Consider the following 26,826-nt stretch of genomic DNA (forward strand, 5'->3'; position numbering starts at 1 on the left):
GCATACAACCAGTGGTTCTATTTGTAACAGCAAGAGGAGTCTTTCATCAGGTACAAAATATATCAATTTGAGGATTCAGCTTGATCCAATGAAAATTTTGAATATGAAAATATTTTGTGGTTTTGTTTGGTAGGTGTGACGTTTCAGTACATTTGCTTTACTAAGCTGTTAGTCCATGTTGCTATTCTATTCTATTCTGAGGTTTCCTACTCTGTCTATTGTAAACATACAACAAATATTTTAGAATATAATACTGTGGGGGAAACCGTACACATCTTTTTTTTGGAAAATGAATTTATTTGGCTGTTAACACTGTTAACACAATAAAAGTTGTGAAGAAATATTTAAACTTTTTAAAGTTTATATATATTTTACAGGGTTGTTAAAATTACATGCCGCAAACAGAGTGAAGAAACTCGAGAAGCGATTATAACATTATAATGAAAAGCCATAAATGAAATGGCTGATTGTTGCTTCTGTGATATATTTGGAGTGTTTACAATTTTTTGACAGCTTTTTTTCATTTCTTAGACGTGTATCTGTTGGCGATTCGCGCCCGCTTCGACGTACAGATCCAGTAACACTGTATGTGTCTGCGTGCACATATTATTGCACACACGCTACGAGGAATGTTCTAATTCTGGGGTCACAGCGACAGTGAGGATGGGAGCAGTCGTCCTCAGATTACTTTACATTCCTCTGCTTCGGGTTCAGTGCACACTCAGTGGTGTGTTCAGTGAGTGGGAATCCTTATCATCTGCATCCATGTGCAGCAAAGAGCACATCTGATATGTGTCAGTCCACTAAAAGTGTTGATTGCTGCTGCTTGTATTTTTTTGGACATATTCTGCTTTTATTTGAAAGTAGTTAAGATTGACAGAAAACTAAACTCCAATGGAAAAAGCAATCCCCAATGCCCTCGTGAGAATCGGCTCAAGGGTGTTACAGTTTGAGTTGAGCTTTGAGAAAATATCCAAATTAAAGGTGTATAAGTCAATTTTGTTTTAAAGTTTGTCAAACTAAGAAACAGCTCAGCGCATGTTTATTAACTGTATGCAAACTGTGCACCTGGAGCACTGGTAGAAAACTGACTCATAACCCGTCGGTGCTTCTTGTTTGGATGCTTCCACATGTAAACACATGCAGCAAAGGCTTATCCTCTGTGGCAAAGTTTTTCATTTCCATGACATTTTTACGTTGCTTCACATCCGTCATACCTGACAAATTTAATGGACACACAAAGGCAACGTCTCTTGCTGGGAGCATTGCTCCATCAGTCAGTTTTATTGTTTTGTAAGTTATGGCCAAAGTCCGTGCAAAAGCTAACTAGAGTTTAAAATGAAATAATATATGTGCCGTGATAATGTCAGACATCAAAAGGACTCATTTTGCTAAAATGAAGACAAAAGACTTGTCACAAGACATAAACAGTGAAGGAAAAACCTCCCCCCAGAGTTACAAAAACAAACCACTTGTACATTACTTGCTTCCTGTGCTCTTAAATCACCTTATTTATAGACATACAACCATCCTGATGAGCCTCTGCTCACACCAGAGTGCAATAGAGGTAACTGTGCCACCTCCCTCTACCTGATCAGCCCAGAGTTTCATAATGAAAGTAAGAACTTCAAGATGCCGCTCAACTGAAAACATGCTGTCACAGTGGGCAGCAGATAGAGATTAGGTGTGAAGACGCTCTAATAAACACGTCGGTCCATCGTTGCTCTATTAGCTCCTGCTCAAAACATAAGCGACTCTTTCACGCTTGACGTGTGTACTGCTAGGATCTAAGTATCTTTAACAACAGCACTGATCACTGCTTCAGCTGTTTTAAGAGTCTCTGTTTCTATTGGAAACTGCTGACGAGAACGTGGATCTGCAAAGCAGCTCGAGACTGAAAGCAGCGCTAAAAAAATAATGCTGGATCTGTCAGCTGTGCCAGTCTAAATGATAGTCTACTTGATTTAGCTCTATGTAAGATTCCCCCCCCCCCCCCCCCCCCCCCACACAGCTCCAACATGGCGAGAATACCTGTCAATGTGTGAACAGCAGCCTCTATCCCTGAAGTGACTTTTAACTTTAATCCAGCGATAAATCTTCCTCCAAGTCCAAATGGAAGATCCTAGAAAAGTTGACGTCAAAAGTCATCAACATTTTTTAGCTTCATGTTCTGAAAATAGCTCCTCCAGAGACAATACATTTTTTTTCCAACTCTCTCTCTCTCTCTAAAACATGCCAAAGGAAACTCCAGATGCCCTCCCCCACACAGAGGGGGGCAAGTGAGGACTTACTGCTGTCCTCAGCCAGATGATAGCTGGCCAACTGTTGGCTGTAAAGACACAATGTACTGCTCATCCTCCGCTCCGTAGAGTGGGTGGATCTGCAGCCCTTCTCAACAAATGACTGCATCCCTCCTTCTCTTAACAAGTTCGATCACCTCATCTCTGGTTTGCTATTAAAAACTGATGAGAGATCATCTGCAAGTTTTTTCGCCACAGCAAAGCGAGGTGGAACTCACACAGTAATAAAGTAAAGGAGGCGAGAGGAGATGCTTGTCCTCAAAACACTGGTCACCTGCCTGCCTTTGAAATGTCGATTTAGGTATTTATAAGTGAGGAAATGCGAATGGAAATTACAAAATGTCCAATGGAAGTCTCTACTGCAAGTTGAATTGTAGTCACATCAACAATATACTAAACAAAGTTCAATCTTAACTCCATGTTGCAGAAATACAAATTGCTTACAAAACCGTTTGAAGAAAGTTTTACATTTGTTACAATTTCTCATCCAGCAAAGTTTGTTGTACAAAACAAATATAAAAAACAAATACCAAAACTAATTGTGAAGGAGCCAGTTAGCTTTGAAGATCAAACAGCAACATAGTGAACTAAAACTGCAATATTTGAAGTGTAATCCATCCATTTGCGAAATCACTTTAACCGATTCAGATTCATCTTGTACTGGAGCCCCCCCCCCCAGCAGAGTATACCCTGAACAGAGAGACAGACTTTTTCTCTATCTTACACACATGCATACACGCAGGTACACAGGATATGTAGTCAGTAGTTTGTAAGGAGTATTTGGTCATTCTTAAACTACCTGATATAAAGTGACCACTGAAGAGACCGTCGTTTGTATCTCAGTGCAGACTTCGAATGAGCAAACAAAACTGTTAGAGGCATCAAGGAACAAATGATTGTGAGAGAAAGGAACAAGTTGCGAGCAATATTATATCTTGTATGTCCTACGAACAGGGATATATTGGGATTAGTGTTCGCTCAATTTGAGTGTGTGAGATCATAGACAGCTTGACCAGTGAGATGACTTACTGTACTGTAGTACTGAATAAAAAATACTATTTCCATTCACTTCATATGTTTGTTTAAATGCCTGCATCATGTATGAAGAAACAAATGAATTATTTGTATGCACAGATATTAAGTATTAAATTGCATAAGCATAAAACACTGCCTGAATTAACCATATTGTTGAGTAAATTAATAATTTCCAGCAGGCAGTTGTGTTTTCAGGGTCTGGGATGTGATTGGTTTTTTTTCTAGTTGCCTTTAACTGAGCTGCTAATGTAAAATGAGCAGCAGTATATAAGATCTCTAATCTATTTATGTATACATTTATTGCCTTAAAAACAAATTGTGAAAAGAGCTGACCTTTATGAGGAAGTATTCAACTGGTGAAACTGCACCCCCCCCCCCCCCCCCCACTTCTCCAGTCACAAGACCAGGGACATTCACAAAGCATGGGGACTTTTTTTTTTTTTTTGCTTGCATGCTTGCCTAAATACCTAAGTGGCCCATTCGTGCAAGTAATGGAAGTCTTGTGTACATCATGATATTTTGTGCACCCCTCGTGATGTGAGCCACTCATGCATATAAATCTAATAGTGTCACAGTGAGGATTTGTATTCAACAGCCTGTGCAGAAGTTAGTCCTGCACCGAGAGACAGACAGGATTACAGCACTTAAGCCAGACCACTTTTTTTTTTTTTTCTTTTCTGTGAGGGACTCAAAAAAATCTGGCAGTCGCAGTTGTTCAGAAAGGAACAGGTGGCCGTCAACGTGACTAAGAGCCTGTGAATCACGGCCAACAGTTGCCCCCCGGCCCACAGTGTGCACGACTTCATAGCCTGTGAACACAGGGAGGGAGAAGGGGTTATCCGTCTTGCGCGCCAGGGTAGAAACTCTCGTTTCTGAAAGCCCCTCCACCTCCCCCGAGAGCCCGTACCATCACATGGCTGTTACCTCATCCTGCACCCGGACGCGGGTTCGGCGCTTTGTGGGCTACAATGGCTCCAAACCGTGTTATATTTGGGTTCAGCGCGAAAGGAGATATGACGCGTCAGGACGGAGCGCCGCCGTCCACGCGGCTGCCGAGGAACCAGCGCGTGCCATGCGAGGTGCTGGTCGCACGGAAGGTGCGTAAAAAGCGGTCTGTAACCCTGCAGTAAGCCTTCTGCGTGACATCGTGAATAACATTGTGCAATTTTAGGCATTGGCTTTGGTGTCTACGCATTTTACTTGCGTAAATACGCGTGCGTAATGTGCGTCTTTTTTCTTTTACAACCATGCGCCTGCAGTGTGAGGATTTTATTGATTAAGATTTTTTTGCAATCCTAAACAAACTAAATTAAGACAGATCTATCTAAATGCATTTGATATCCTCATGCATTCAAGACATTGCTGGACAGACAGCAAAAGAAATTCTGCTCACTGGTTGGTGCGCTTTTTTCCCACAAAAAACGGAGTGAATCGACGCTGCGTTATCTCCAATCTATCTTCTTTCATTTTAAGTTATTTGCCTGCGTCTCTAAGCCCACTGGAGGCACATTGTTCCTGGCACCTGTTCCACGAGGGTCCCAGCTGTTATTTTGGTGAGCGATTTGAACAGATGTAACAGACTATGAAAGCAACAGGTGCGCACTGTCTGCACACAGTGTCCACACCATTTTACATAATGTTGTCAGGAGGCTGATGTATTCCTCGGTTTTGTATGTTTGTGTATATATTTTTTAACGATGTTTGCTATGGTTAATGGAGTGATAAACCAGATGGGATATGGGAGGTCAGTACCTGGACCAACTGGGCTGTTATGTAAGAAGATGCACTATTCCTGCATGATATGTTCTCAGATATGACTCAAAGTGGAGCATTTGAATGTGCACAATGAAAGAGAATGTATGATTAGTCCAGCTCAATATATTAGTGATTTATACCTGCCTGCACCAAAAAAAACAGGGAAGTTCTGCAGCAGAGTAGCAGGATGATTCTCTGCCCAGTTTGAGCAGTTGCTCCCCAACTCTCAAGCTGCTTTGTCTCACATGAAGGCAAAACTTACTGTTTTTACACGTTTTAAGATATTATGTTACTGTTACAGTTTTTGCATTAAAGATTAATTTATATTTTTAAATAATCATTATGACAAGATATTGTTTGCTTTAAAAAAAAACAACACGTTTTTTTAAGAAATGACTTGATATATTTACCTTGTTCTTATTTACCTTTATGATGATGCTTTTAATAATTTTAAGGACCCCCGCCCCTCCCCCACATTTGCATGGCTGTAGTCTGAATTGCTTTCCTATTGTTTGTTTGGCTGAACTTGAACTCAGCCTTTGTTTGATATAAGAACATGTTATAAAGTGCGAAGTGTAGGCCACAAGCATTCTGCATTCTGCATGATTAATCATTAACATTCGATCTCTGAACTACATTTTGGGTACCGAAATAGTTTTTTTTTTCTTTTCTCGATTTAAAAACTGCTTTTACATTTGAGTCACACACTGTTAATTGTGCATGTCACTGACTTGTCATGTTTTTGTGGAAATAATCACAAAAGAGGCTTGAATTTAAAACAGCAAAGAGTGCTCTTTAAATAAATGTATGTCAGTAGAACGCTGGCATCTGCCTCAGTGCTGAGTACAAGTATTGTTTGTGCACAATAAGGCTCGAGGAGTATCAGTGTTCATAGAGCTTCTTTATCAGATGGAAGTTTGTGAAAGAAGCTGTTTTATTAGAAGACATGCTGTTTAGAAGGGTTTGTAAGACCAATACACATATTTTACAGTGGAGATGACTAAAACTTCTTCATTTAGTAAATCTATGCTGTCAAAGAAATACCTGGAGGGTCTCATTCAATCAAACTAAGATACATTTAAATATTTATTTAGATTATTGAAAATGAAACTGTTACACTAAGCTAGAGGTACATCTATCTTAAAATTTTCTATGCTGCTATATCTAAATTAAGTTTGCAGAAGGCCTGGTGCCGATCCCAGCTATATGACTAGTGTGATGAAGGTTGAGTAGATTGTGGACGGCTTGCCAGTCCATCATGGAAAACACATTTTTGTTTTTAACAATTTGTGCTCTGCTGTTTTCTGTGTGTGAGTCCTTCACCATTTAAGCTGCTTTCAGTTACACCAGTAAATTGTGTAAAAGGGACTTGTTATGTATTCCATGTTAAATGCAGCCAGAGAGTCAGTAAGACCAGATGCTTGTTGAAGTAGCTAATTTGGGGAAGTGTTCAGGTCTCAGGCTGCTGTAAACACTTGGCTTAAGGTAGATTTGCTTGAGCGAACAGTTGTCTTCTCCAGGCAATGATGTTGGTGCTAAATTCCAAGCAGGCATATTGCCAGACACAGTGTAGTTGAAAGAAAGCCAGTGTTGAAGTGAATTTGTCAAAAAAGAAGCATTTTGAGACTGGATGCTTATAGAGAGAAGTTAAATCAACTTTTTTGGCTTAAATAGAAGCAGAAATTCACTTTTTTTATTGTACAAAACCAAATTTTGTGAAGCTCATTACTATGATGAAATAAATAAATTGAGTACTATAGGTCATCTTGATTAAGGCTCGATCAAAATGATCATCAAAATGATGATTTGCGATGAAGTGATTTGAAACGTTTTCTTTCTCGTCACAGAATCTGTTGGCGGTGGCGAGCAGGTGCTGTCGACAGGACGTATTGACATGCATTCCCCCTGAACCCGGTGACCCCACTGTCAGTGGCGTGGTGGCAGGATGCCAGTGCAGGCGGCCCAGTGGACAGAGTTCCTGTCCTGTCCCATCTGCTATAATGAGTTTGACAGCAGTGGTCACCAGCCCATCAGTCTCGGATGCTCCCACACGGTGTGTAAGACCTGCCTCCACAAACTGCACCGCAAGGCCTGCCCCTTCGATCAAACACCAATCAGCACTGATATCGACCTGCTGCCAGTCAACTGTGCCCTGCTCCAGCTGGTTGGAGCACAGGTGAGACAGACAGAGAAAGCCTTGTTTGTACACATGTTTTACACGCAGGAAAGTAACATTTGCCTTCTTTATGTCTGTGTGCTCTCATGTTAGGTCCCAGATGTGCAGCCCGTGAGCCTGAGCAGCGCTGCAGAGGTTGAACACTATGAGGTCTGCAGGGTATGCGTAGAAGAGCTGGCTCTCTACCTAAAACCTATCAGCGGAGCAAAAGGTACAGTTTGTGTGGCACACGGAAGCGACTGCAGTCATGCATGCGTGTGTTTTGATGGTACGTTTGGACATTTTGTGAAGGAGACTGAAGCCCTTTATATTCCGGATGCGGGGGCTGCAGTTGAGGTGCCGGTGGATCTTGGCATTCATGCTTCTCACACTTCTCCTGACGATGGAAGCGTCTGTACTTTTTTTGAAGGGGCGGAGAAATTCACTTCACCGCATATTTAAGATTATAATCATGACGAACGACCAACAGTTTCAGTTCTTTATTCCGGCCAATTTCCTGATAGCACTGGCAGAACCTGTCTTTTCTGGTGGATGACGTCATTAGGAATACCCTTCTTGCAGCTTCGAAAATCTTCTGAAAGAAGGATTTAACATTCACTTGCTGTCCATTACATTGATGATATATTGTGGCAACGTTGTCCCTGCTGGTTTTGTGTAGCCTCATGTATTTGTTCTTGTTTTTGGTGCTTTAATGAAATATGTTTCAACTGAGAACAAGTCACTCTAATAAAAACATGATCCCTGATGTCATATGCAATGTAACGCCATCACCTTCCACAGGTGTGGCGACCTTGAGTCCCAGCGTGCTCAGTCGGCCCATGCAGAGGAAGCTGGTGACCTTGGTAAACTGCCAGCTGGTGGAGGAGGAAGGCCGTGTGCGAGCGGTCCGGGCAGGTCGGTCTCTCGGAGAGCGAACAGTAACTGAGCTCATTCTGCAGCACCAGAACCCCCAGCAACTCTCCGCCAACCTCTGGGCGGCGGTGAGGGCTCGTGGCTGCCAGTTTCTGGGACCTGGTGAGTGTGCGGGATGAACGCTTGCATGCACGCACGCACACGTGCACACACACGTTTCCAAAGGCGGTTGGCAACAACTTGAAATTAATTTCTCAACATTTGGGAACTAAAATGACTGTAAGCGTCTCATCATCAGCATTAAAAGAGATACATTTATGATGATTTTTAGAATCTCAATTTGACCCAATATTTACAAATAGCTGTCGCAGAAGTGAAAAGAATCTGGTTTCTTTTTCACTGCATTGCCATATTCAACAATTTAGTAACATAATAATAACTTGCATGTGACTATTTGTCATAAAAAATATCACTGCTTGTTGTGATACTCATTTAAAACCCTAATCAATCAAAGCTTTGAATACAATCTGTCAGCTCATATAAACTCATATAACATCATCCGGAGAAGAGGATCTTATTCTCCGCCTACTCACACAAATACAGAAGACATTTGGGTAAGCGCCATTTTAGAAGCTAGAGGAAGAGAGGGGGAGTTGAAGCACCACTACAGCTGTTTTTCTTCATATTTTAGGATGTCCTGGATATAAATTGAAAGTCTCCATGCTGCTTTTACACATATTAGCGACATGTCAGGAATGGCACAAATCTCAATTCGCGACCGCGGATCACGATTTTGACCTAAATTGTATGATTCAGGTCAGAGGGCGTCACGCGTCATCATGGACAGTCGCGACCTGTAATCATGCGTCACAAGTAGTCGCACGAAACAGTGATGAATCATTACATGTCATTATGCATGATCACCAATATTGTTCCTCGCTGTTCCTCACATTCTATCACCAATGTTGCAAATCTAGAAGTTTGGAAAAGTGTACCGTGAACTAAATTTTTTTTTCTGGCATTCTGAAATGATCATATTCTAGTACTCCTGTCAAAAAGAAAAGGCATACTGAACATACTGTGCCGAGACTATTAGAAGAGCTCTATTAGCATTCTCCTCAGTACTCGGTGTCCTGTGATGATTACTCATAGGGCAGATTCTGATAGAGAACGTGTTTCTCGTCATGATCACAGAATGAGTTCATTTCAAGTCTGAGGACACCAAGTTACCTGGAAAACCGTTGTGTATCGGTTAGACTCCAGTTGACCAGTGTACAACATTTCAATATGTATGATCTGCTTTCTCTATCTCTCCTCACTTCCTTTTCATCTTCTCCTATTGTCTTCTGGCTCCCGTCCATCATCACCACCTTTTGCTGTCTCTATAACTTCCCTTCCAGCTATGCAAGAAGATGCACTCAAGCTGGTTCTACTAGCTCTGGAGGATGGTTCAGCTCTGTCCAGGAAAGTGTTGGTGTTGTTTGTAGTCCAGAAGCTTGAGGCTCGGTTCCCACAGGCCTCCAAAACCAGCATTGGCCACGTGGTGCAACTGCTCTACAGGGCCTCCTGCTTCAAGGTATGATAATGTCAAGAAGTACACCTACATTCACAACACAACAGAATGCAATGCAATGCAACACACAGTGTGAGAGGGCTACACTGCCAGGTGCAAATTGTACAAAGAAGTGAAATAGCAGCTTTTTGAACTCTGTTAAACACAAAATAAGTCTAAAAATTCATATATCGACCTCTTTTTGCTAATATGGCAAATTACTTTAATAATACACAGCTAGTACACAGCTGTGTTTCAAATCTCTGGAAATTTTTTTTTAGAATTCTAATACATTTAAGTCATCCACTATAAAAGAGCTAAAGGAGTTAAGAGTTTCAGAAAAATCCCTTTTCAGACATTAATCAATCTCCCATCCGGTAGTTACTACTCCCTAAATCTGGACCTTCTGATTTCATCGCACCCCATATCTGTAATGAAGATGTGGGCCTGTGTCGATATATTTTGTGTGGGTGTGTGTATTTCTGTGCCTGTTATCTGATTACAGACATCGCTGGCAGGGCAGAAATGCCAGCTATTTGCTGGTGATGTAACGGCAGTCTATATTTGCCCCTGTTGCCCCGCCTTGCAGGACAGAGACAGGGAGCACAGATGCAGAAAAGATAGATGAGCACACAGGAACAAAGACAACCTGGCGGGTTTATTGCTGCTGAATTAGATTAGTAGAATTGCAGTGCGATAGCTGGTGTGTTGGTGTCTTATGATGATTACTCATAGGGCAGATTCTGAGAAAGGGAGATTCCCTTTGTATGATCTCGTTTTGAGTACACAAGTCTGAAGACACCACATACAGATTACATATAGAGATCAGTGGCCAGAAATGGCATATAACACACTTTGTATCATATTTTTAAACAAAACTTCCAAGTAACTTTAAAGCACGTCATTCTCAGTCCATATGTTCTCTTTCTTGTCTCTACTGCCCCTCCTTTGCCCTTTCCTCTTCCTTCCTCACCAACCTGACCTTCAGGTGACAAAGCGGGACGAGGACTCCTCGCTGATGCAGCTGAAAGAAGAGTTCCGCACATACGAGGCCCTGAGGAGGGAGCACGACGCTCAGATCGTCCACATCGCGATGGAGGCCGGCCTGCGGATCTCACCGGAGCAGTGGTCATCCCTGCTGTACGGAGACCTGGTCCACAAGTCACATATGCAGTCCATCATTGACAAGGTACCAGTAGGATTTACATGGCATCAGGTTCCACTGGCAACATGATATGCACATATCTGTATCTGTTTGTTCAATCTTTCTTCATATTTACTCTCAGCCTTTCTCATGCACTTCAGTTGCAGTCTCCAGAGTCATTTGCAAAGAGCGTTCAGGAGCTGACAATCGTTCTGCAGAGGACAGGAGACCCTGCCAACCTCACAAGCCTTAGACCACACCTCGAGCTACTAGCCAACATAGACCACAATCCAGGTAATTGAGTTTGGAGAGAAGTCTGCGGTTCCACAGATTGTGAAGTGAATCCGATATGCATTGTAGAACACAATAGAAGTATTATGCATTCATATAAAACTGATTATATTTAGTGTTAAACATTGTTAATCAAAGCAGAGTGAGTCATTGTGATGGGTGATGTGTGTTTGACGTTCAAAATGACTGTGTTTTAGTTTTCAAGGAAATGCCTTCCAGCATTATGACAGGTCTTCTGACAACATAATATTTTACCTCAGTTTAACAAATACTGTAATATATATAGTATCTCTACACAGAGAGCCAATTTGTTTATGGCAGACATGTCAAACTAATTCTATGTCACATGCAGCCCAGTTTGAACTAAGTTAGGTTAATTCGGTAAAATCAGCACAATACATAACAAAAAGAAGAAAAAAAAATTGAAATTAAATTTCTCCTCAAAACCCTTTTGTTTCTCAGAGAACAGGAGAGTCATATATAGTGTCCTCATGTTTGATAGTGTTCCACAGGTACTTGCAGCTTTTTGATGCAGTTCACAATGAATTCATGGCACCAGGTCAGCAGCCTCGATTCACCATTGCAGCGTATCCCTCATTTGTTGTTCTGAGGTAATCGCCACTTATATCTCCTGCTCATAAAAACTCCCCACAGTTAGCTGGAAACGTGGACGATCTCTTCCGACCACACCCCCATGGTCTCTGTTGTTGTACATAGTCAAATAAATGCCACTCAATCATCTTAACCAGGAATTGTTTTAACGGGAATAATTCCGGTAATATCAGCTGATGTGTTATCATTTCAAACTGAGAAATATTTCAGCTATTCACAGAGTTCAAAGCACTAAACCTCCTGACTTTACTGAGCTCTTGCCTTTTTTTGTAACACCCGCAACTGAACATTTTTGAATAGGTTTCTTTATGCCTTTATCAGATGGGGATGACAGCAAAAAAAAGCATACAGGAAGGTGGACAATCAGGTCTTTTCAGTAGGAGATCTACTTGCTTTGTTGGGATATTTGGACCAGGCATTGACCAACAACAGACCTTGCTCTGCCCCTGTGATTGCCATCTTGTGGTTTACAGACCTCAGATTAAGAAATGCTGCCTTTAAGAATGACTGCCATACATATTATTATCAAGGCGCTACTAACGTTAGTTTCATCAATAATATTTTTTTTTGTCTTTTACACTACCATTATCCTTTATTATTTCATTTTGTGACAAGATGATAGTGAATGTGTTTATATCTTAATCTAAAATGTCTGAGTGTGACATGGTGCTCAAAATCCTTTAGGCTGTCCCCTGGCTGCGTTTCTTTTTTTCTAATATTAAGAAAGTCTATTGATTGTTTTATGTGTGTTTGACATGTCTGCAGACGTTCCTACACCATCTTGGGAGGAGCTGGAAAGTGTGATGCTCGCTGTCAAGCTGGTGGTTCACGGACTGGTGGAATTCATACAGAACTTCAGCAAGAAGAGCCACGACACCCCGCAGGTACAGAGGGGGAACAGATCATTAATCATTTGACCTCTTACGGTTAAATGAGAGCTGTGGTGTGACATAGTGGTGAGCACTCTAGTATTGAACTGAGACGTCCCTGTAAGTCCTGTAACCTCTCTGTGTTTGCTTGGGATTTTCACTGTCTCTATGCTGACTCTGACAGCATTTCTTGTTGTGTGCGCTGCAAGCCACAATCAGTTATTTAATGGTTACTCAACTGTTTAATATTTTGCATCTGTGAGTATCAATTCTGATGTCTAACAATACAAAAAAGACCAGAGAGACTGAGGATTTAGGCTTTGTGTTGGAAAAGCACCGAATGCCACCATATCTAATCACTACTTCTGATCTCCAGATATTTTCGTTGAACAAAATACATTTAAGATGTTGACGAGGTAGTTCAGCTCGCCAGTTATCGTGCATTGTGCCCATGTGTTTCACAGCCTCAGGCCAACAGCAAGTACAAGACCAGCATGTGCCGAGATCTCCGTCAGCAGGGAGGCTGTCCACGAGGAACCAACTGTACATTTGCACACACACAAGACGAGTTGGAGAAGTGAGTGAGGACTCAGATAATCCTCCTTTTTACTGTATTCAACGTAAAAAGACCTCTCATGGTAGCATTTTTCTCTGTTCTGGGATTAGATATTAATTAGAATTCTTCCTGTTTAATCATGAAAATAATTAAGTGTTTTTATGTGTTCTGAACAAAAACAACACAAAGAAAAGACTTGATGGTGTGAGACAATTTTCTACATTCCATAAGAGTGCGATTTTGCATTCTGAGAAAGTCTTATCTACTTCTCTCAACAGGTTTAGACTGAGGAACAAGAAAAGCAGCAGCGCAGGTCGTACATTCCCTTTAGCCCCCGGAGTTATGAGTAAAACCTTCAACATGGAGGGGAGCATCCATGCCGATGTCTCGGGGCAAGGGCTGAAAGGGACAGGGGAGAGCACCGGCTCCCTGAAAGAGGGAGTTCCTGGCCTGACGCACCCCCAGCTGATCTCCAGAGGGGCTGACATGTTGGAGGAGATGAAGAGAGCCGTGCCAAATGGAAACGGTGGGCTGAATGGTTCCAACGGGCTGTCTGGATGCAGCAGAACCACGTCGGGGTCATCAGAACAGTAAGACTACTCCTCCCTCTTATCTGATGACTGTGTGTTCTCAAATTTGGGAAAGTACAACCAGTACAAATACAGGCTATTCTAAAATGTGTGTTCAATGCAGGTTAGCTTCCCCTGCTCCAAGGTGGTCACAGTGGTTACAGTACAAACTGTAACGTATGACAGTTTTCTTTAGTTGAGTCCTATTGTCAAAAAATAAAACTCAAGGAAACTGGCATTTATTTAGATGTATAGCTTTCGAGTGGTCATTTCTCCTCTCACCTCACAATATTTCAAGATAGAGACCTGACTTGGGGGCTTTTTATGTATCTTCAGTTTTAGCTTTCTCCAGGTTCCTTCTCATAGTCCTAAAACGTGTGTTGGGGGATTTTTTTGTCTTATCCAATTTGCCCATAGGTGTCAAAAGTGAGTGTGTGTGTGGTCTCTTTGAGTTTATCTTGTGTTAGACTGTGACCTGTCCAGGATGCATTGTCGGCTGGGATTAGTTCTAGTCTCCTTAAAACCTTAGTTATATATACTGTTATATCTACTGTATATAATCATATCAAGGACTGATGGATGGATTAAATAAAGCCTAAACATTTAAAATTGCTTTGAAATGGCAAAAATTAAGTCAAAAAGTCAAGGGTACATTTGAAATACAGATCGATGAGAATGATCATCAAATGATGATAAAATCAGACAATGATCAAAGATAAATAAGCACGTATAGAGTAAAGTGGACATTTTCGAAAGTGTGAAAGTTTTTCATCGAAAGATGAGGTAGTGAAAATAAAACGTTATGTTTATTTTCACATTTCAGCTTTATTTGTGATATATAAAAGATATTGAGTGTCATTTTTGGAGTTGGGTTAAAGCTTCAACGTCAGTCCCAGTCATGTTTTCATTCTATGTGTTACTGTTTTGTGTTTCAGGAAGTCCATGTCCCCTCCCAGGACTCCAGTGAACCACTCATCAGCGTCGTCTCCGCTCACCACAGTTGGGCGAGCAGATGGCGGTGCCTCTATACCCAAACATGGTCAGTTCATTCTGCGAGCGCCACATCCTTCTCAGGCATCGGAGCTGTACTACCAGGAGCCACACTCTCCGTATGACGCAGCCCACTATCAACCAACCTGTGAGCATTGTTTTCAACAGAAATGTCTGAACAGAAATAATAGTCACACTGACACACTTTACCACTCCTGTCTGTTTTGCCTCTGTCATTCCGCTCTCCAGCAGGTTCCTACTACCCATCCACCCTTCATCCTCCTCACAAGCCTTGTATGGCTCGTTTCCTTCGATCCTCAAACGTCCCCGAATCCTCTCTGCCACCTTCGCTTGGCCCCCCGCCATCTTCTTACCCAAATGACCCTCAAACGCCACATCCCCCCTCTTCCTCTTCTTCTGGGTATCCGCCACACCCAACTAGAGATCGGATGGGACCTCCCACCTTCCATCCCCACCCAGGGCAACCTCAGTATGGGCCCTTAGCCCCTGCTCACGGTGTTTATGCCCCCCTCTACGACAGCAGGCGAGTCTGGAGGCCTCAGGTAAGTCTTCTGTTGGCCATAACTGTGACAAAGACATATAAAATATGATCATTCTGTATCCTCACTGACTGCTGGTGTTACAGCTGTACCACAGAGAGGATGCCAGGAGTAACTCACTGCCTCCGGAAGTGCTGCATTCTTCTGTTTACCAGCCTCCACTCAGGGAGAGATTCAACTCACTTGACAGTAACTACTGTTCTGGAGCCGAGCACCGTGCAGGGCTACACAGGGTACGTGAACACATGTCGCACAGTTGCAAAGGGAAACAGAAATTTAGTTATTGGTTAGTTAGAGCTGGGATTGTTTGATTTGATCATTGTGAAAGCCAAACTAATGATTTTCTCATCAAATCGAAATAATTGTGACTTGTGACTTGCAACAAGAACTTGCTGTATGTATCCAATTTAAACCAACTTTAATGTATCAGACATTGGTCAGATCACCGACCGCTGTCTAAGCTATCAAGGCATAGTTTTTGTTATTAATATATGTTTGGCATAGCCACAGGAATATATATTACGGTAGATACACATCAGCTTCTAAACCATACAACAAATATTCAAAAGTAGTCATGATAAAGAGCTGCACAGTGGGGCAGTAGTTAGCATTTTGCGAGAGAATGTTCCCCGATTGATGGCTTTTCGGTGAAGTTTTTATGTTTCCCCTGTACATGCTTGGTTTTTCTCTGGTTACTCCAGTGTCTACTCACAGTCCAAAAACAAGATTTTTAAGGTCTAGAGCATATTTTACCTATTAACAGCTGGGATCAAGTGACATATGATTGATGTAGGGACATTAGAACATATACGCTGACTCATTCATTTAGAAAGAAGGGGTAAAATGTGACTTGTGTTTATGACAACATATCACAGCCTGTTGTAATTAAAAAAACAAACAAAGCCTTTTTTTGCTGTCTAAAAGATGGTTTTGTATGTGTTTTTCTTTAACTTGTGAAAAGATCTTAAATGTGCAGGAGAGCCACTGGTGTATCCTAATTTTGAAAACCTTGTTGGAACTCTATTTTATGAGGATTGACTCATTGCTTTCATTGCAGATTTATATCTTTAAATGTGCTGATGATAACAATAATAATAATAATAATAATAATTTCCTTCCTGCGTTACTTTTCTCTATGTCCTGAAACACCCCGGTATGAAACATCCAGCATATCTAATCTCGCCATATTCATTAACAGTGGTCTATTGCACACTGTATACAGTTTTCCATCATTTCCTCAGCAACATTTCCTCCTTTGGTTTCTTTTCACACCCACATATTATCTCACCTCAAACCTTTCCTGCCAGTCACATATCTGTAGCTCATTGCTTCAGCCTCCTCTGTAGTCCTCCCACTTCTCACCCAAATATGTCTTTGCCTTTCCCACTCATTTCTCCTTCTCATACCATCATATTGCATGTTTAATAATGCTGCTGCACTAGTGCAATTAATGTTTTTTTGCAGTAGCAGTGCTGTGCATTTGATTCAATACCTTTATGCAAAATAATGCACAGAAGAAATAAGATAAGCTACGTTCTGTCCATCCATCCTTCTTCGATACTGCCCGTTCATTTTAGCACAAACACAGAGGAGCAGATAGACATGCACACACTCACATTTACACCTGCAGTTTTTTACAATCAGCCTTAAATGCATGTTTTTTTCTGAGAATTAAAAAAAGAAATGCACAGGGACAATATGCAAATCAATTCAGAAAGGATCAACATGATCTCAAAACCGGCAGCCTTGTGACTATGAGGCCAAAGTGCTACCCACTACACCACAATGTAGCCTTGTTATTCTGCCTTAGGGCCTGTAAAATCAACTGAGTGCTAGACTCAAACCCCTGAAGTTATCGTGAATTGCCACGAGCAAGGCCAGCCTCCAAGAAGCAAAAGAAGCGTATTGAAATACAGTGTAATGGTGCCTTACCTGTTGAGGTGCATCTAAAAAAAAAATATTTTTTTTCAAATAATTTATTGTTTGGCTGTTTATTCTTTATTCAGGAGGATTAAAACATAGAAAAGTTTGAAGTAATATAGTTCATGTGCCAGGAATTTGACTGAATGGTGGTGTTGTGGTTAGCACTCCCGTGTCACAGAGGCCACTGTCAGTGACCTCTTGGTTTTGGGGTTATTTGTTGACTCGAAATTGCCCATTGGTGTGAATGTGAACACAACCGTCTCTCCGTGTTTGCCCTGTGATGCACTGGTGATCTGTTTGTGCTCGTCACATAGTCAGCTGGGATCAGCTTCAGCACTCAAACTTGAATAAAGCAAGATACAAAATGATGGGTGTCAGAAATCTAAAATACATCAAATTTACATTGTTTGCAAAACGTTACAAGCAAGATCTCTGACTTATTTTCATTTGAGATGCACCTGTGACACCATACTATATTCAAGCTCAATACAACAACAACAGCCTCATAAATTGCAGTTTTACAAAACGTGCAAAGCTTGAGGACGACATGGCATATCTCTTTCAACGCCTATATGAGAAACTGCCTCTGTTTCTACTCAAAAACCTCAAAATCCAAACAGCTGAGAACTCAGACCTTTATTTTTCATTCCCAGTTTGGGATTTTATGTTATATGCCATCAGTTATTCAAATGCTTCAGTCAGACGTTTTCACCACAGAGAAATCAGCACTTAAACAACGCCATATATAGGACATGATTATCACAGTTGTGTTGATGGAATTTTCTGACCCACTTCTTTTCTTTGTCGTCTCTCCCTCTGCAGGAGTACGGTCGTGTTCCTCTGGGCTACGAGGATCTGTTCAGGAGGAAGCAGGAACAGTGGGCTCATCACCACCACCACCACCATCACAACAACAGGCCCTCCCAGTCGTCCTCCATATTCACCATTGACTTTGGCGCCGAGGTAGAAAGAGAATAAAGATGGCACATGTTATCACTCATACACAGAGTACCATTACAGAGTATTTATAGGCCTGACAATTACAATCAGTGCCACCATAACCATTTTATTAATACGGTGCCTACAGCTGTTGAAACTAAAAGGTGAATCTGCTTTTGCATTTCACCACTTTTAAAATATGTTGTGTTTAATTCTTGTCCCGAAAGCTTACGTTTTAGCTGGGTCCAATGCTATTTGAGTGGGAGATAGTTGCTTAGCAACTGTGGAGGAAGATATCATAGGAGTGCTCGATTGTGGTGTGTGTGTGGGTGTGTGCGTGTGAGGAAGAGAGAGAATAGGAGAAAGCAGAAGGAGAGACTTTAGCGAGCAGTGACTCAGGCATTCAGCTGAGTATAGCTTTGTTTAAGTCCCTGTCAGATATGTTTTTGTGAAAGTATTCATTGTTAAATGCAGCACTGTTCGGATGTAGCCACAACTTTCTAAGTGCTTGTGGACAAGTATTGGTTTCATTTTTTGTGGAAAAAACAAAACAGAGGGCTTTGAGATTTCGTATTACGATTTAATATCCTGTGCTTGCCACAGGAATTGTAGCGGTGTCAGACCTAGCAGTGAGTGCACGGTGCCAAATTAGCAGGAACACAAAGGTAGTATCCAGTACTGTACTGTATATTGTAAGGAGCGGATGCTTTCCACTTATCACACTGTTGCTGTGCAGGGTCTTGTTGAAGCTGGAGTCCCTTCCAATCATAGCCTGTGGATGAATATGGATGACAAGTCTCATTTCCTCCCACTGCATAAAAGTGCAGGCCAATATCCTGGTGGCAGGCATCGGCATTTTGAACCTGTGATGTAAATATGTTGGAACTCAACAATGCACAGTCACAACTGGATGTATGAATGGATGGATGGATTACGAAATAAATATATATATATATTGATTTCAAACTTCATGTCAGGCATCACTGTCTTCATATTCTCATGCATCCCTTATGTTTGCACAGTTGTTAAGCAATACGTCCAGTATAGGGCAGTGCACGTTGTCGGTTTCATGTTGGACGGGGTTTCTAATCCAGACATCGATAAAGCAGCTTCAGAACGACAAAAATAAGCAATCGTGTCCCTTGAAGCATTTAAAATTTGATCTAAGGGGATAATTTGTTCCCTTACATTGTCAACCAGTGAAGTTATAAAATGTTGTCAGTCATCTGAATTTTTTTTGTCCTACTGCCAAGGCAAGGTCGTGTCATAGATACATTTGTAACCTTGCACGTATTCGCAGTCTTTTCTGACAAATTTATTTCTCTTGTTTTCTTTGTTCCTTTCACTCTTCGCACATGAGCAGTACTGCACAACACTGCCCCTGACAGGTCACCAGTAGTATTACTGTTTGCTACTCATGATATGTACTGTATCATATTAGCCATGTAATGAACGCAGAAAACAGACTCAATACTTCCTCTGTATCCATCGGTATATTCAGCATCGGACACTAGATATTTTTTCTGTGAGGCAGGAGCGCTAACCACTACAACACTGTGTGGCCATAAATGCAATCCTAAGTACACGCCACACTTCATGGGCAGATCACCAGGTCTTTCCACTTCTAAAAGTCTTGAAATGCAAAAAGATTCTTCCACTGCGTTATTTGAGAAAACATTCCCGAATACAATTTCAGTATGACTTTAAAATGTCAGGCTTTTCTATATTTCAATGGTCTCTTATTGTTTTGATCCAGAAAGCCTTTTCTTATTGATCACATGGCAATCACTTTGATTTTGTGGCCCTGTCATAAAATCTCTGTTTAATTGCATGTAATCATATGATGCAACAATAACAACATGTAACATTATGATGAGCTCGATATTTATGACCTGTTCAAGTCTGTTCCAAATAAAAGAACATGTGGAGTTTTATTTTATTATATCTCTCTTTCAGCATGTGGAAAGCAGTGGAAGTCAGTGTGTGGGATGCAGGTTCAGAGGGGAGGAAAGTTTTGCACACTACTCTCCGTGGTCCTGTGGAACCATTGGTCAGCCCCTCAGCCCCTTTGAGCCAGAAACACTCACACACACCTCGCCTCACTCCTGCTCTGAGCATTCGGTGAGACTTTTCTCACTCCCACATGCATGCAGTCACACTTTGATGCTCATTCAAGTTAAAGGGGGGAAAAAAAATCACTTTCTTGAATGTGTTTTTCTCATGCAGGAATTGGACAATAATGACGGTGGAGGTGACAGCGTTAGTGGTGGCGGTGTTGGGAAGCGATGGCTACCTTCGCTGGATCACTACAGACGAATGAAAGATGAGGATCCCATCATTCCCTTCAGTGAGGGGCCCATGATCTCGAAGTGGGGGGCCATTTCCAGAGCATCTCGCACAGGCTACCACACCACCGACCCTGTGCAAGCTACAGCCTGCCAGGGTAGGGCCAGTACCACACCCATAAACTTCAAAGGTACGAAGGCATAAAAAACAGAAAGAAAATCATGACTCAAAGGAAGTGGATGAAACAAAGCTGGTACAAAAATGAAATATGTAGTATGTGTTGTTTTTCCTGTTTGCCACGATGACACATTGGACTGATCTCTCGCAAGTCACTTTCAAAGACAATATTAAGATTTTATTTTTACTTGAGTTTTAACCTCCAAAATGCTTTTTCTTTTATTTCTTTCTGCTTCGTTTTAACATGTCTTGTGTATATACTAAAGTTGTGTTTCTTTTTATTCCACTGTTCTCCCTTTATGAAATTGTTGTTTGTCGATAAAAAGACAACTTTTTCTCAAATCTATTACAGATTACAACCCTCACATGGATCAGAGTGACTATAGGTGGAGCTCTCGAGGATCAGACTCTTCTAGCCACTCAAGTTTCCTTGACAGGTACATCTGCTTCCATTGCAGTCTGTCCATGGCCTCCTCTACTGTTATAATAGCCATCTTTACGTCCGCCATCACTCCATCTAATAATCTTCTCCTCTCCCCCATCTCCAATTCCTAGAACATCTCTTCAGTACATACCCAAACTATCTTTGCTTGATCATAGCTGCTTTACTTTAGCAGCCAATCTAATCTACTCTCATTTTTATCCTGGTCCCTCTCAATTAAAAGCCTCACCACATCCAGCTCAGATCTCACACATCTGTTAAGCACAGATTTTTAATTTCATCCACCTTCATTACATCAACTCGTGGTATTTTCACCTTTCCACAAATGTATTCTGTCTTATCTCTAATGACCTTCATTCCTCTTCAGTTTGAGTTCTTCCTCCAGAACTCAAACTCTCCCGGTTCCTTCACAGTGCTCTCCACTCTCGCCATAGATTACAGTGTCATCTGCAAACATCATCATTGGACCTTCTCTGCCCACCTGTTCATTTTATTTTATTTATGTTTATATTTTTAATAATAGTTACAGCTATTGAACGGGTCTTTTATTTACACTTAATGTATTGTTAGTTCAAAAGAAATTAATAAAAAGTCAGCATTTGTCCCTATCTCTACACACTTTAGTGAGCAGCTTTGTGCGTCGGAGATGCACACACGCCGAACGTCATTAAGCAGTGCCGAGAAGATTGTGTCTGACCTGCAAGGCCATCAGACTGCCTTCAGCCGGGATCAGGACAGAGTGGAGAGTGAACTCGACCCAGACCGAGACATCGAGCTGGAACTGTGCGCTCTGGACATGGAGGATTCAGACCACCAGGAGATCAAGTCTCAGGTTCGCTGTGGTAATGGTACTATTCTATACAGACAAGGTGATAAAGATCAATTTTTTAAAAAGTCCTTTTGAAGCTCCAAGTATATTCATATATATAAAATGGGAACAAAATAAGACACAATAGAAAATGGCACTAGTTAGTGCAAAAAAAAAAAAAAAGCACTGGTCTGGACATTCTCGCGTGTTCACAAAATATTGCATTGGTAAGATTCACAGAAAATACTTTTTCAGCATAAGTGTATTTTGACATTAACTTAATGCTCACTGCTGCTCCAACAACCTTATTATTGATGTATTTTAAATACATCATTAAAAAAACCACTATAGAGCTCTCTATATTCTCATCCTGTAGTGATGCATTAGGTGAGGTCAGTTTGAGAAAGTCCTGGTTACAGCAGGAAGGGCATCTGGTGTAAAAGCTAGACAGATCTATGGGGCAGTTTCCAATGCCAAAACATCAATGGTTGTCTTTTCTCATTGAGAGGTGAGAACACTAATCACTATACACCTCTGTGGCTCCCACTACATAACAGTACACTTTATTTCGTCTATAGAAAACTCCCTTTGGACAGCTGCAAGTCAAAAATGATCTAAAGACTGCATTTCATTCATAGCAATCAAAGAAGACATTAAAGACGATAATAAAAATATATTAAATGCATTGCCCCAGAAATGCTCATTGCGAGATAGTGAGCGTTTTCAAAGCACTCTGGAGGAAGATCACTTTGTCAGACGGTTGCTTTCACCTCATTGATGAAGAAAAATGTTGTGAAACAACGCAACTCACTGATAAATCTGTAATTCTCTTTATCATTTCTTTTGCTTTTATCTCTACCTTCCAGGGGTCTTTAGATCTGGCCACCCCACAATCTCAGGATGCCTGCCATCTCCTCCCCACTGGCTGCTCATCCCCCCTTCTGTCATCACCCATAGAGGAGCACATTCACACTGAGGGTCTATCCGCAGAGAAAATGGATGCTCACCTGCTAAAAAAAATGGCCTTCAGGTAAATTACCATCATAACCACTATTTCACAAGATCACCCTCATTATGAACATCTTGAACCTTCGTGATTCCTGTCATGAACGAACTATTCTCGTAGGTTCTGCCGCCTCCTTCCTTACCTCTCATTTTCCTCTGTATTGGCTGTCCAGGAAGTCTCTGTCTCCAGGAGGGTTGGTCTCAGGAGGTCTGGGTATTGGGAAGTTGGTGCTGCGGACTGAACCACCTCGACTGGGTGAAGCTTCCACACTGGCTTGTCCTGAGACACCAGGGACAGAGATGCTGCTTAATGGAAGCTAAAAGGCCATAAACACTGAGCTGCACCTTGTTACAGCTGGGTCGTCTGCCCACAACAATGTTTTGGTTGGAGGGAATACCATTTAATACTGGCTTTCATACACGTCAGTCACGCGCCTCAATAAAACCTGACAGATGTAGGCCAAACATCTGTGCTGCCCCATGCTGAAAGGGGCGAGAGGAAGTCACCGCGCTGCCCTGAGGGGTGACTTCACTGGTGCACAACTCTGCAGAGATTTCAGTGATCACTTGTTATGACTACAGAGGAACATGGGAAGTTTTTCATCACTTCAGATGCCAAACTTGCCTGTTTGCATTTTCAACGTTGGTCACATTAAGTGGCAGCACTAGAGTTTCCCATCTGATAGGTAATGTAAAAGTATTTGATAGGCCTCTTTTTATGTTTTGTTTTTTGTTTGTTTTTTTACCAAAAAGGTGAAGCAATGTGAATGAGCTTTCTTTACTCATATATGTATTTTTTGTTTACCTGAATATTTCTTTGATTCTCCCAAACAATATTTCATTACTCTTGCATAGCAGCAGGAACAGATCTTTGGATCGGGTACAGAAGATATGAATTCAAGCACCCGGGAAGCTAAACCCATGTGAGCTGCGACAGTCACGTGTCCAACTTTTATAATTGTGCTACCTATTCAATGTTTACACCATAATTTGCTGTGTGTAGTTGCATTATAGCCTGTGCCTTGAAAATTGTGTTTCTGTAAAAGTAGGCACTGCTTTAAAGTTAAGCCCCACCCAGCAATTCAAATATTTATAAAGCAAAACACTGACATTTGTTTTTTTTGTTTTTTTTAACCAAACATTGCCCTCAATAACATATAAACCACACAGTGATCGATTATTTCTTCATTGTAAGAAAGCTTTGTGAGAATAGATCTCATGTTGCTAGAAATTAATCAGGATTTCCAATAGTGTATGATTTGTTGCCAAGAAGTATTGTTACAAAACATAACTAATCTATCCAACTTTTTATGTGCAGCTTATAACAGTTTCCCTCCCAGCCTTCCTGTCTCTGAATATGTTAGAGTTTACTGGACGCCTGATCTGAGCAGCCTTAACTTTATCCAGCTCAAACCACTGAAAATTTTGAGCCTTTATAGAAATTCAATTAATACATGTTGCTGGTAATTTGAAAAAAAGAAAATGAGATAGATAGAGACGGGAATTCTGTCCCTGAGAGAAAAACAACTGCAGAGGACTGAGGTCTTTAATGTGCCGAAAGTAAAACAACCCTTCCTTTATTATGAGTCAGATGATCTTTTAAAATGCCGACCTCCAAATTCCAACAACTGTCACAGGATCACAGAGCACAAAGATTTAGTCATAAACTCAGTCAATGAATTATTTGTCAATGAAAGTGGGGCGTTTTCTCCATGCTTATGTCTTGGCATGTGTCTTAATCATTCTTTACTACCTTTATACTTTCTTTTATTTTTTTAAACTGCATTTCCAGCTGGAGGTGGAACGAATCAACTCACCATCAATCCCAAAAGCATTTACATGATTTTTACAATTATATTACAACCTAGTGTGCCCGCTGTACTTACTTGTTACTGATATCACTCCACTCTGATAGCTTGTTGGAGATTACAAATTACAGCATGCACATTTGATCATTTACACACAATGCACACCAATCATAACACAGTGGCCTTTCTCTCTTTAGTGTTGCATCAACAAGACAAAAGATTCCCCGTTGGCTTTTTGTCGAAGCTCAGAGGCTCCGGTCTCATTTGCAGAGGTGTTACAACAATTATAAATGTGATCTCAAAGACTGAACAATGGAAATCACGTTTTTTTTGTAAATCCCAATAGTGTGTTTTCACTCACACTCACAAAATAATGTAAACTATTCACAGGCTGTGATATTTAAAGGTGAAATCTATGTAAGTATGTGATGCTACATTTTGAGTTTCCTCATGTTTTATTTGTTTTGGTGTGTTTTATTTCAATGTTTGATAACTTCTGTGAAGTTCTTTGTTAAGGTGTTTTGTACTTTGTTATGCTTGTTTTGCTTTTGTTACTTTTCAAATGAAGCTGATCATCAATCATTATCACAAATTCGTGCTTGTGTTTTCACTGGCCGCCAGATGTGCTGTCATCAGGACTGATCTACCAAAGTCTGCTTCTCAGTAACTTTGTTTAAGCCCTGGTGTTCCGTGCTCATTTCATAGACACAAGAGCTCTCATCTTGTATGACTTTTAATTTAGAAAAAAAAAAAACCTTGACATCTTGATCCCCTGAGGTAAAATGTCCCTCGAAATTGCAAGTTTCTTTACATTTAATTCAAATCTGTATTATATTGTTAGATTGAGTTGTGAATGGGGTTAATTAATCTATGTATCCTTCAAGGTTATCTTTAAGCCTTTTTTTTTTTTTTTTTTTACTACACTTGCCTCTTAAAAAAAGCAACCAAAAACAACAAACAAAGAGATAAGCATACGTGCTTTTTTATCTTATATTATACATTAAATCCCGTTTTTCAGGATGGGATGATAGTTTAACGAGGCGTCATAATACTTTTTATCTGGAATAGAAAATCTGAAGGTGTCCTGGAGGTGATATACGGGGTTTCTCTCTTTACATTTTACTTTGCTGCTGAAGGAATCAGGTAGGGGAAGTGAAAAACTAAAGTAATTTTTGACTTCACGATATCGTGCTCTTTTGGAAAAACGTGTTGCAGCATTCGCTTCTGCCTGTAAAGGGCGAGGGCCAGTTCGAGCATTTCGCTGCTCCCTGTTATAGAATCATTGTCATTCTGCTTCTGTTTACAACTTCACCTCTGAAGCTGTGTAAGTCGTAAAGTGCCATGTCATGTACAGTACAATCAATCCCCCAATATTTCTCACTTGTGAAGAAAGAGGTGTGAGATACTTCTCCTGTAGTTCTTCTTTGATCCACTGGAGGAGGCCAGATCCTTGTCTGTCTAAATTGCTCAGGGATGCTTTTATTTTGCCCGCCTACTTTTCCCCCCTTCCTTATAGATATGAATCACTTTAAATATTCAGTGGAAATATTTGCTGAAGGTTAACACACTGATGATAGCTCCTATTTCCCTCAGTATAAATGAGTTCAAGTGTATTATTTGCCCATGTTTACTTTGCCAGTGTTTTCTTTTACCTCTCAGTATCAGTATTGGCTTTTGCTTTTTGTGTTCTCATGAGAAAGGGCTGGGCACTACTGTATGTAAACAAAACAGTATCGTGAGTATTGTCGAAGTGATACTCCCCATTTTCGTCAAAGTGTCTCTAGAGCACTGCTGTAGTGGCTGTTTGCAGTGCACTGATTCCCGCCCTTATCACTGCCAAGGGGTGCCGCAGAACACTTCCTTCCCTACTCGCCTTTTCTTCGCCCTCCCACCGCCACCTCTGTACTTCCTGCATCCTACGTCGTGCATGCAATATAGTCCCTCTTGTGATGGCAGAGGAGTAAAGATGATTCTGTAGTTGTGATACAACACACCCAGCGCTGTAAGAGTTCTGCACATGCCCACTGTGTGGCCACGTCAAGTGCTGAAGTTTGCTTGCAGCATTTTTTTGGATTGCTTGCTAATGAAAATTAGTTATTGTTTAATGGAGACTTTATTATTATGACGTTTGTTGTTTTTAACCACATTTGGTTGTCGTTGTGATACTTTTCCTTCTT

General features: G+C 41.1%; 1 protein-coding gene across 1 annotated transcript; it reads left to right on the forward strand.

The window, feature by feature from the left end:
* Window positions 1-4,371: 4,371 nt before the first annotated feature.
* rc3h2 (ring finger and CCCH-type domains 2) lies at window positions 4,372-23,736 on the forward strand. The gene is made up of 20 exons (XM_080509580.1): window positions 4,372-4,432; window positions 6,938-7,266; window positions 7,360-7,477; window positions 8,047-8,280; window positions 9,519-9,694; window positions 10,659-10,859; window positions 10,976-11,108; window positions 12,483-12,601; window positions 13,051-13,163; window positions 13,421-13,732; window positions 14,647-14,849; window positions 14,951-15,264; window positions 15,348-15,494; window positions 18,007-18,147; window positions 20,080-20,244; window positions 20,350-20,599; window positions 20,939-21,023; window positions 21,653-21,860; window positions 22,703-22,866; window positions 23,015-23,736. The coding sequence occupies exons 2-20, from the start codon at window positions 7,036-7,038 to the stop codon at window positions 23,160-23,162; spliced, it is 3,462 nt and encodes a 1,153-aa protein (XP_080365706.1). The 5' UTR covers window positions 4,372-4,432; window positions 6,938-7,035; the 3' UTR covers window positions 23,163-23,736.
* Window positions 23,737-26,826: the final 3,090 nt, after the last annotated feature.

The sequence above is a fragment of the Blennius ocellaris genome (genome assembly GCF_963422515.1).
Source record: "Blennius ocellaris genome assembly, chromosome: 15".
Taxonomy (NCBI): Eukaryota; Metazoa; Chordata; class Actinopteri; order Blenniiformes; family Blenniidae; genus Blennius; species Blennius ocellaris.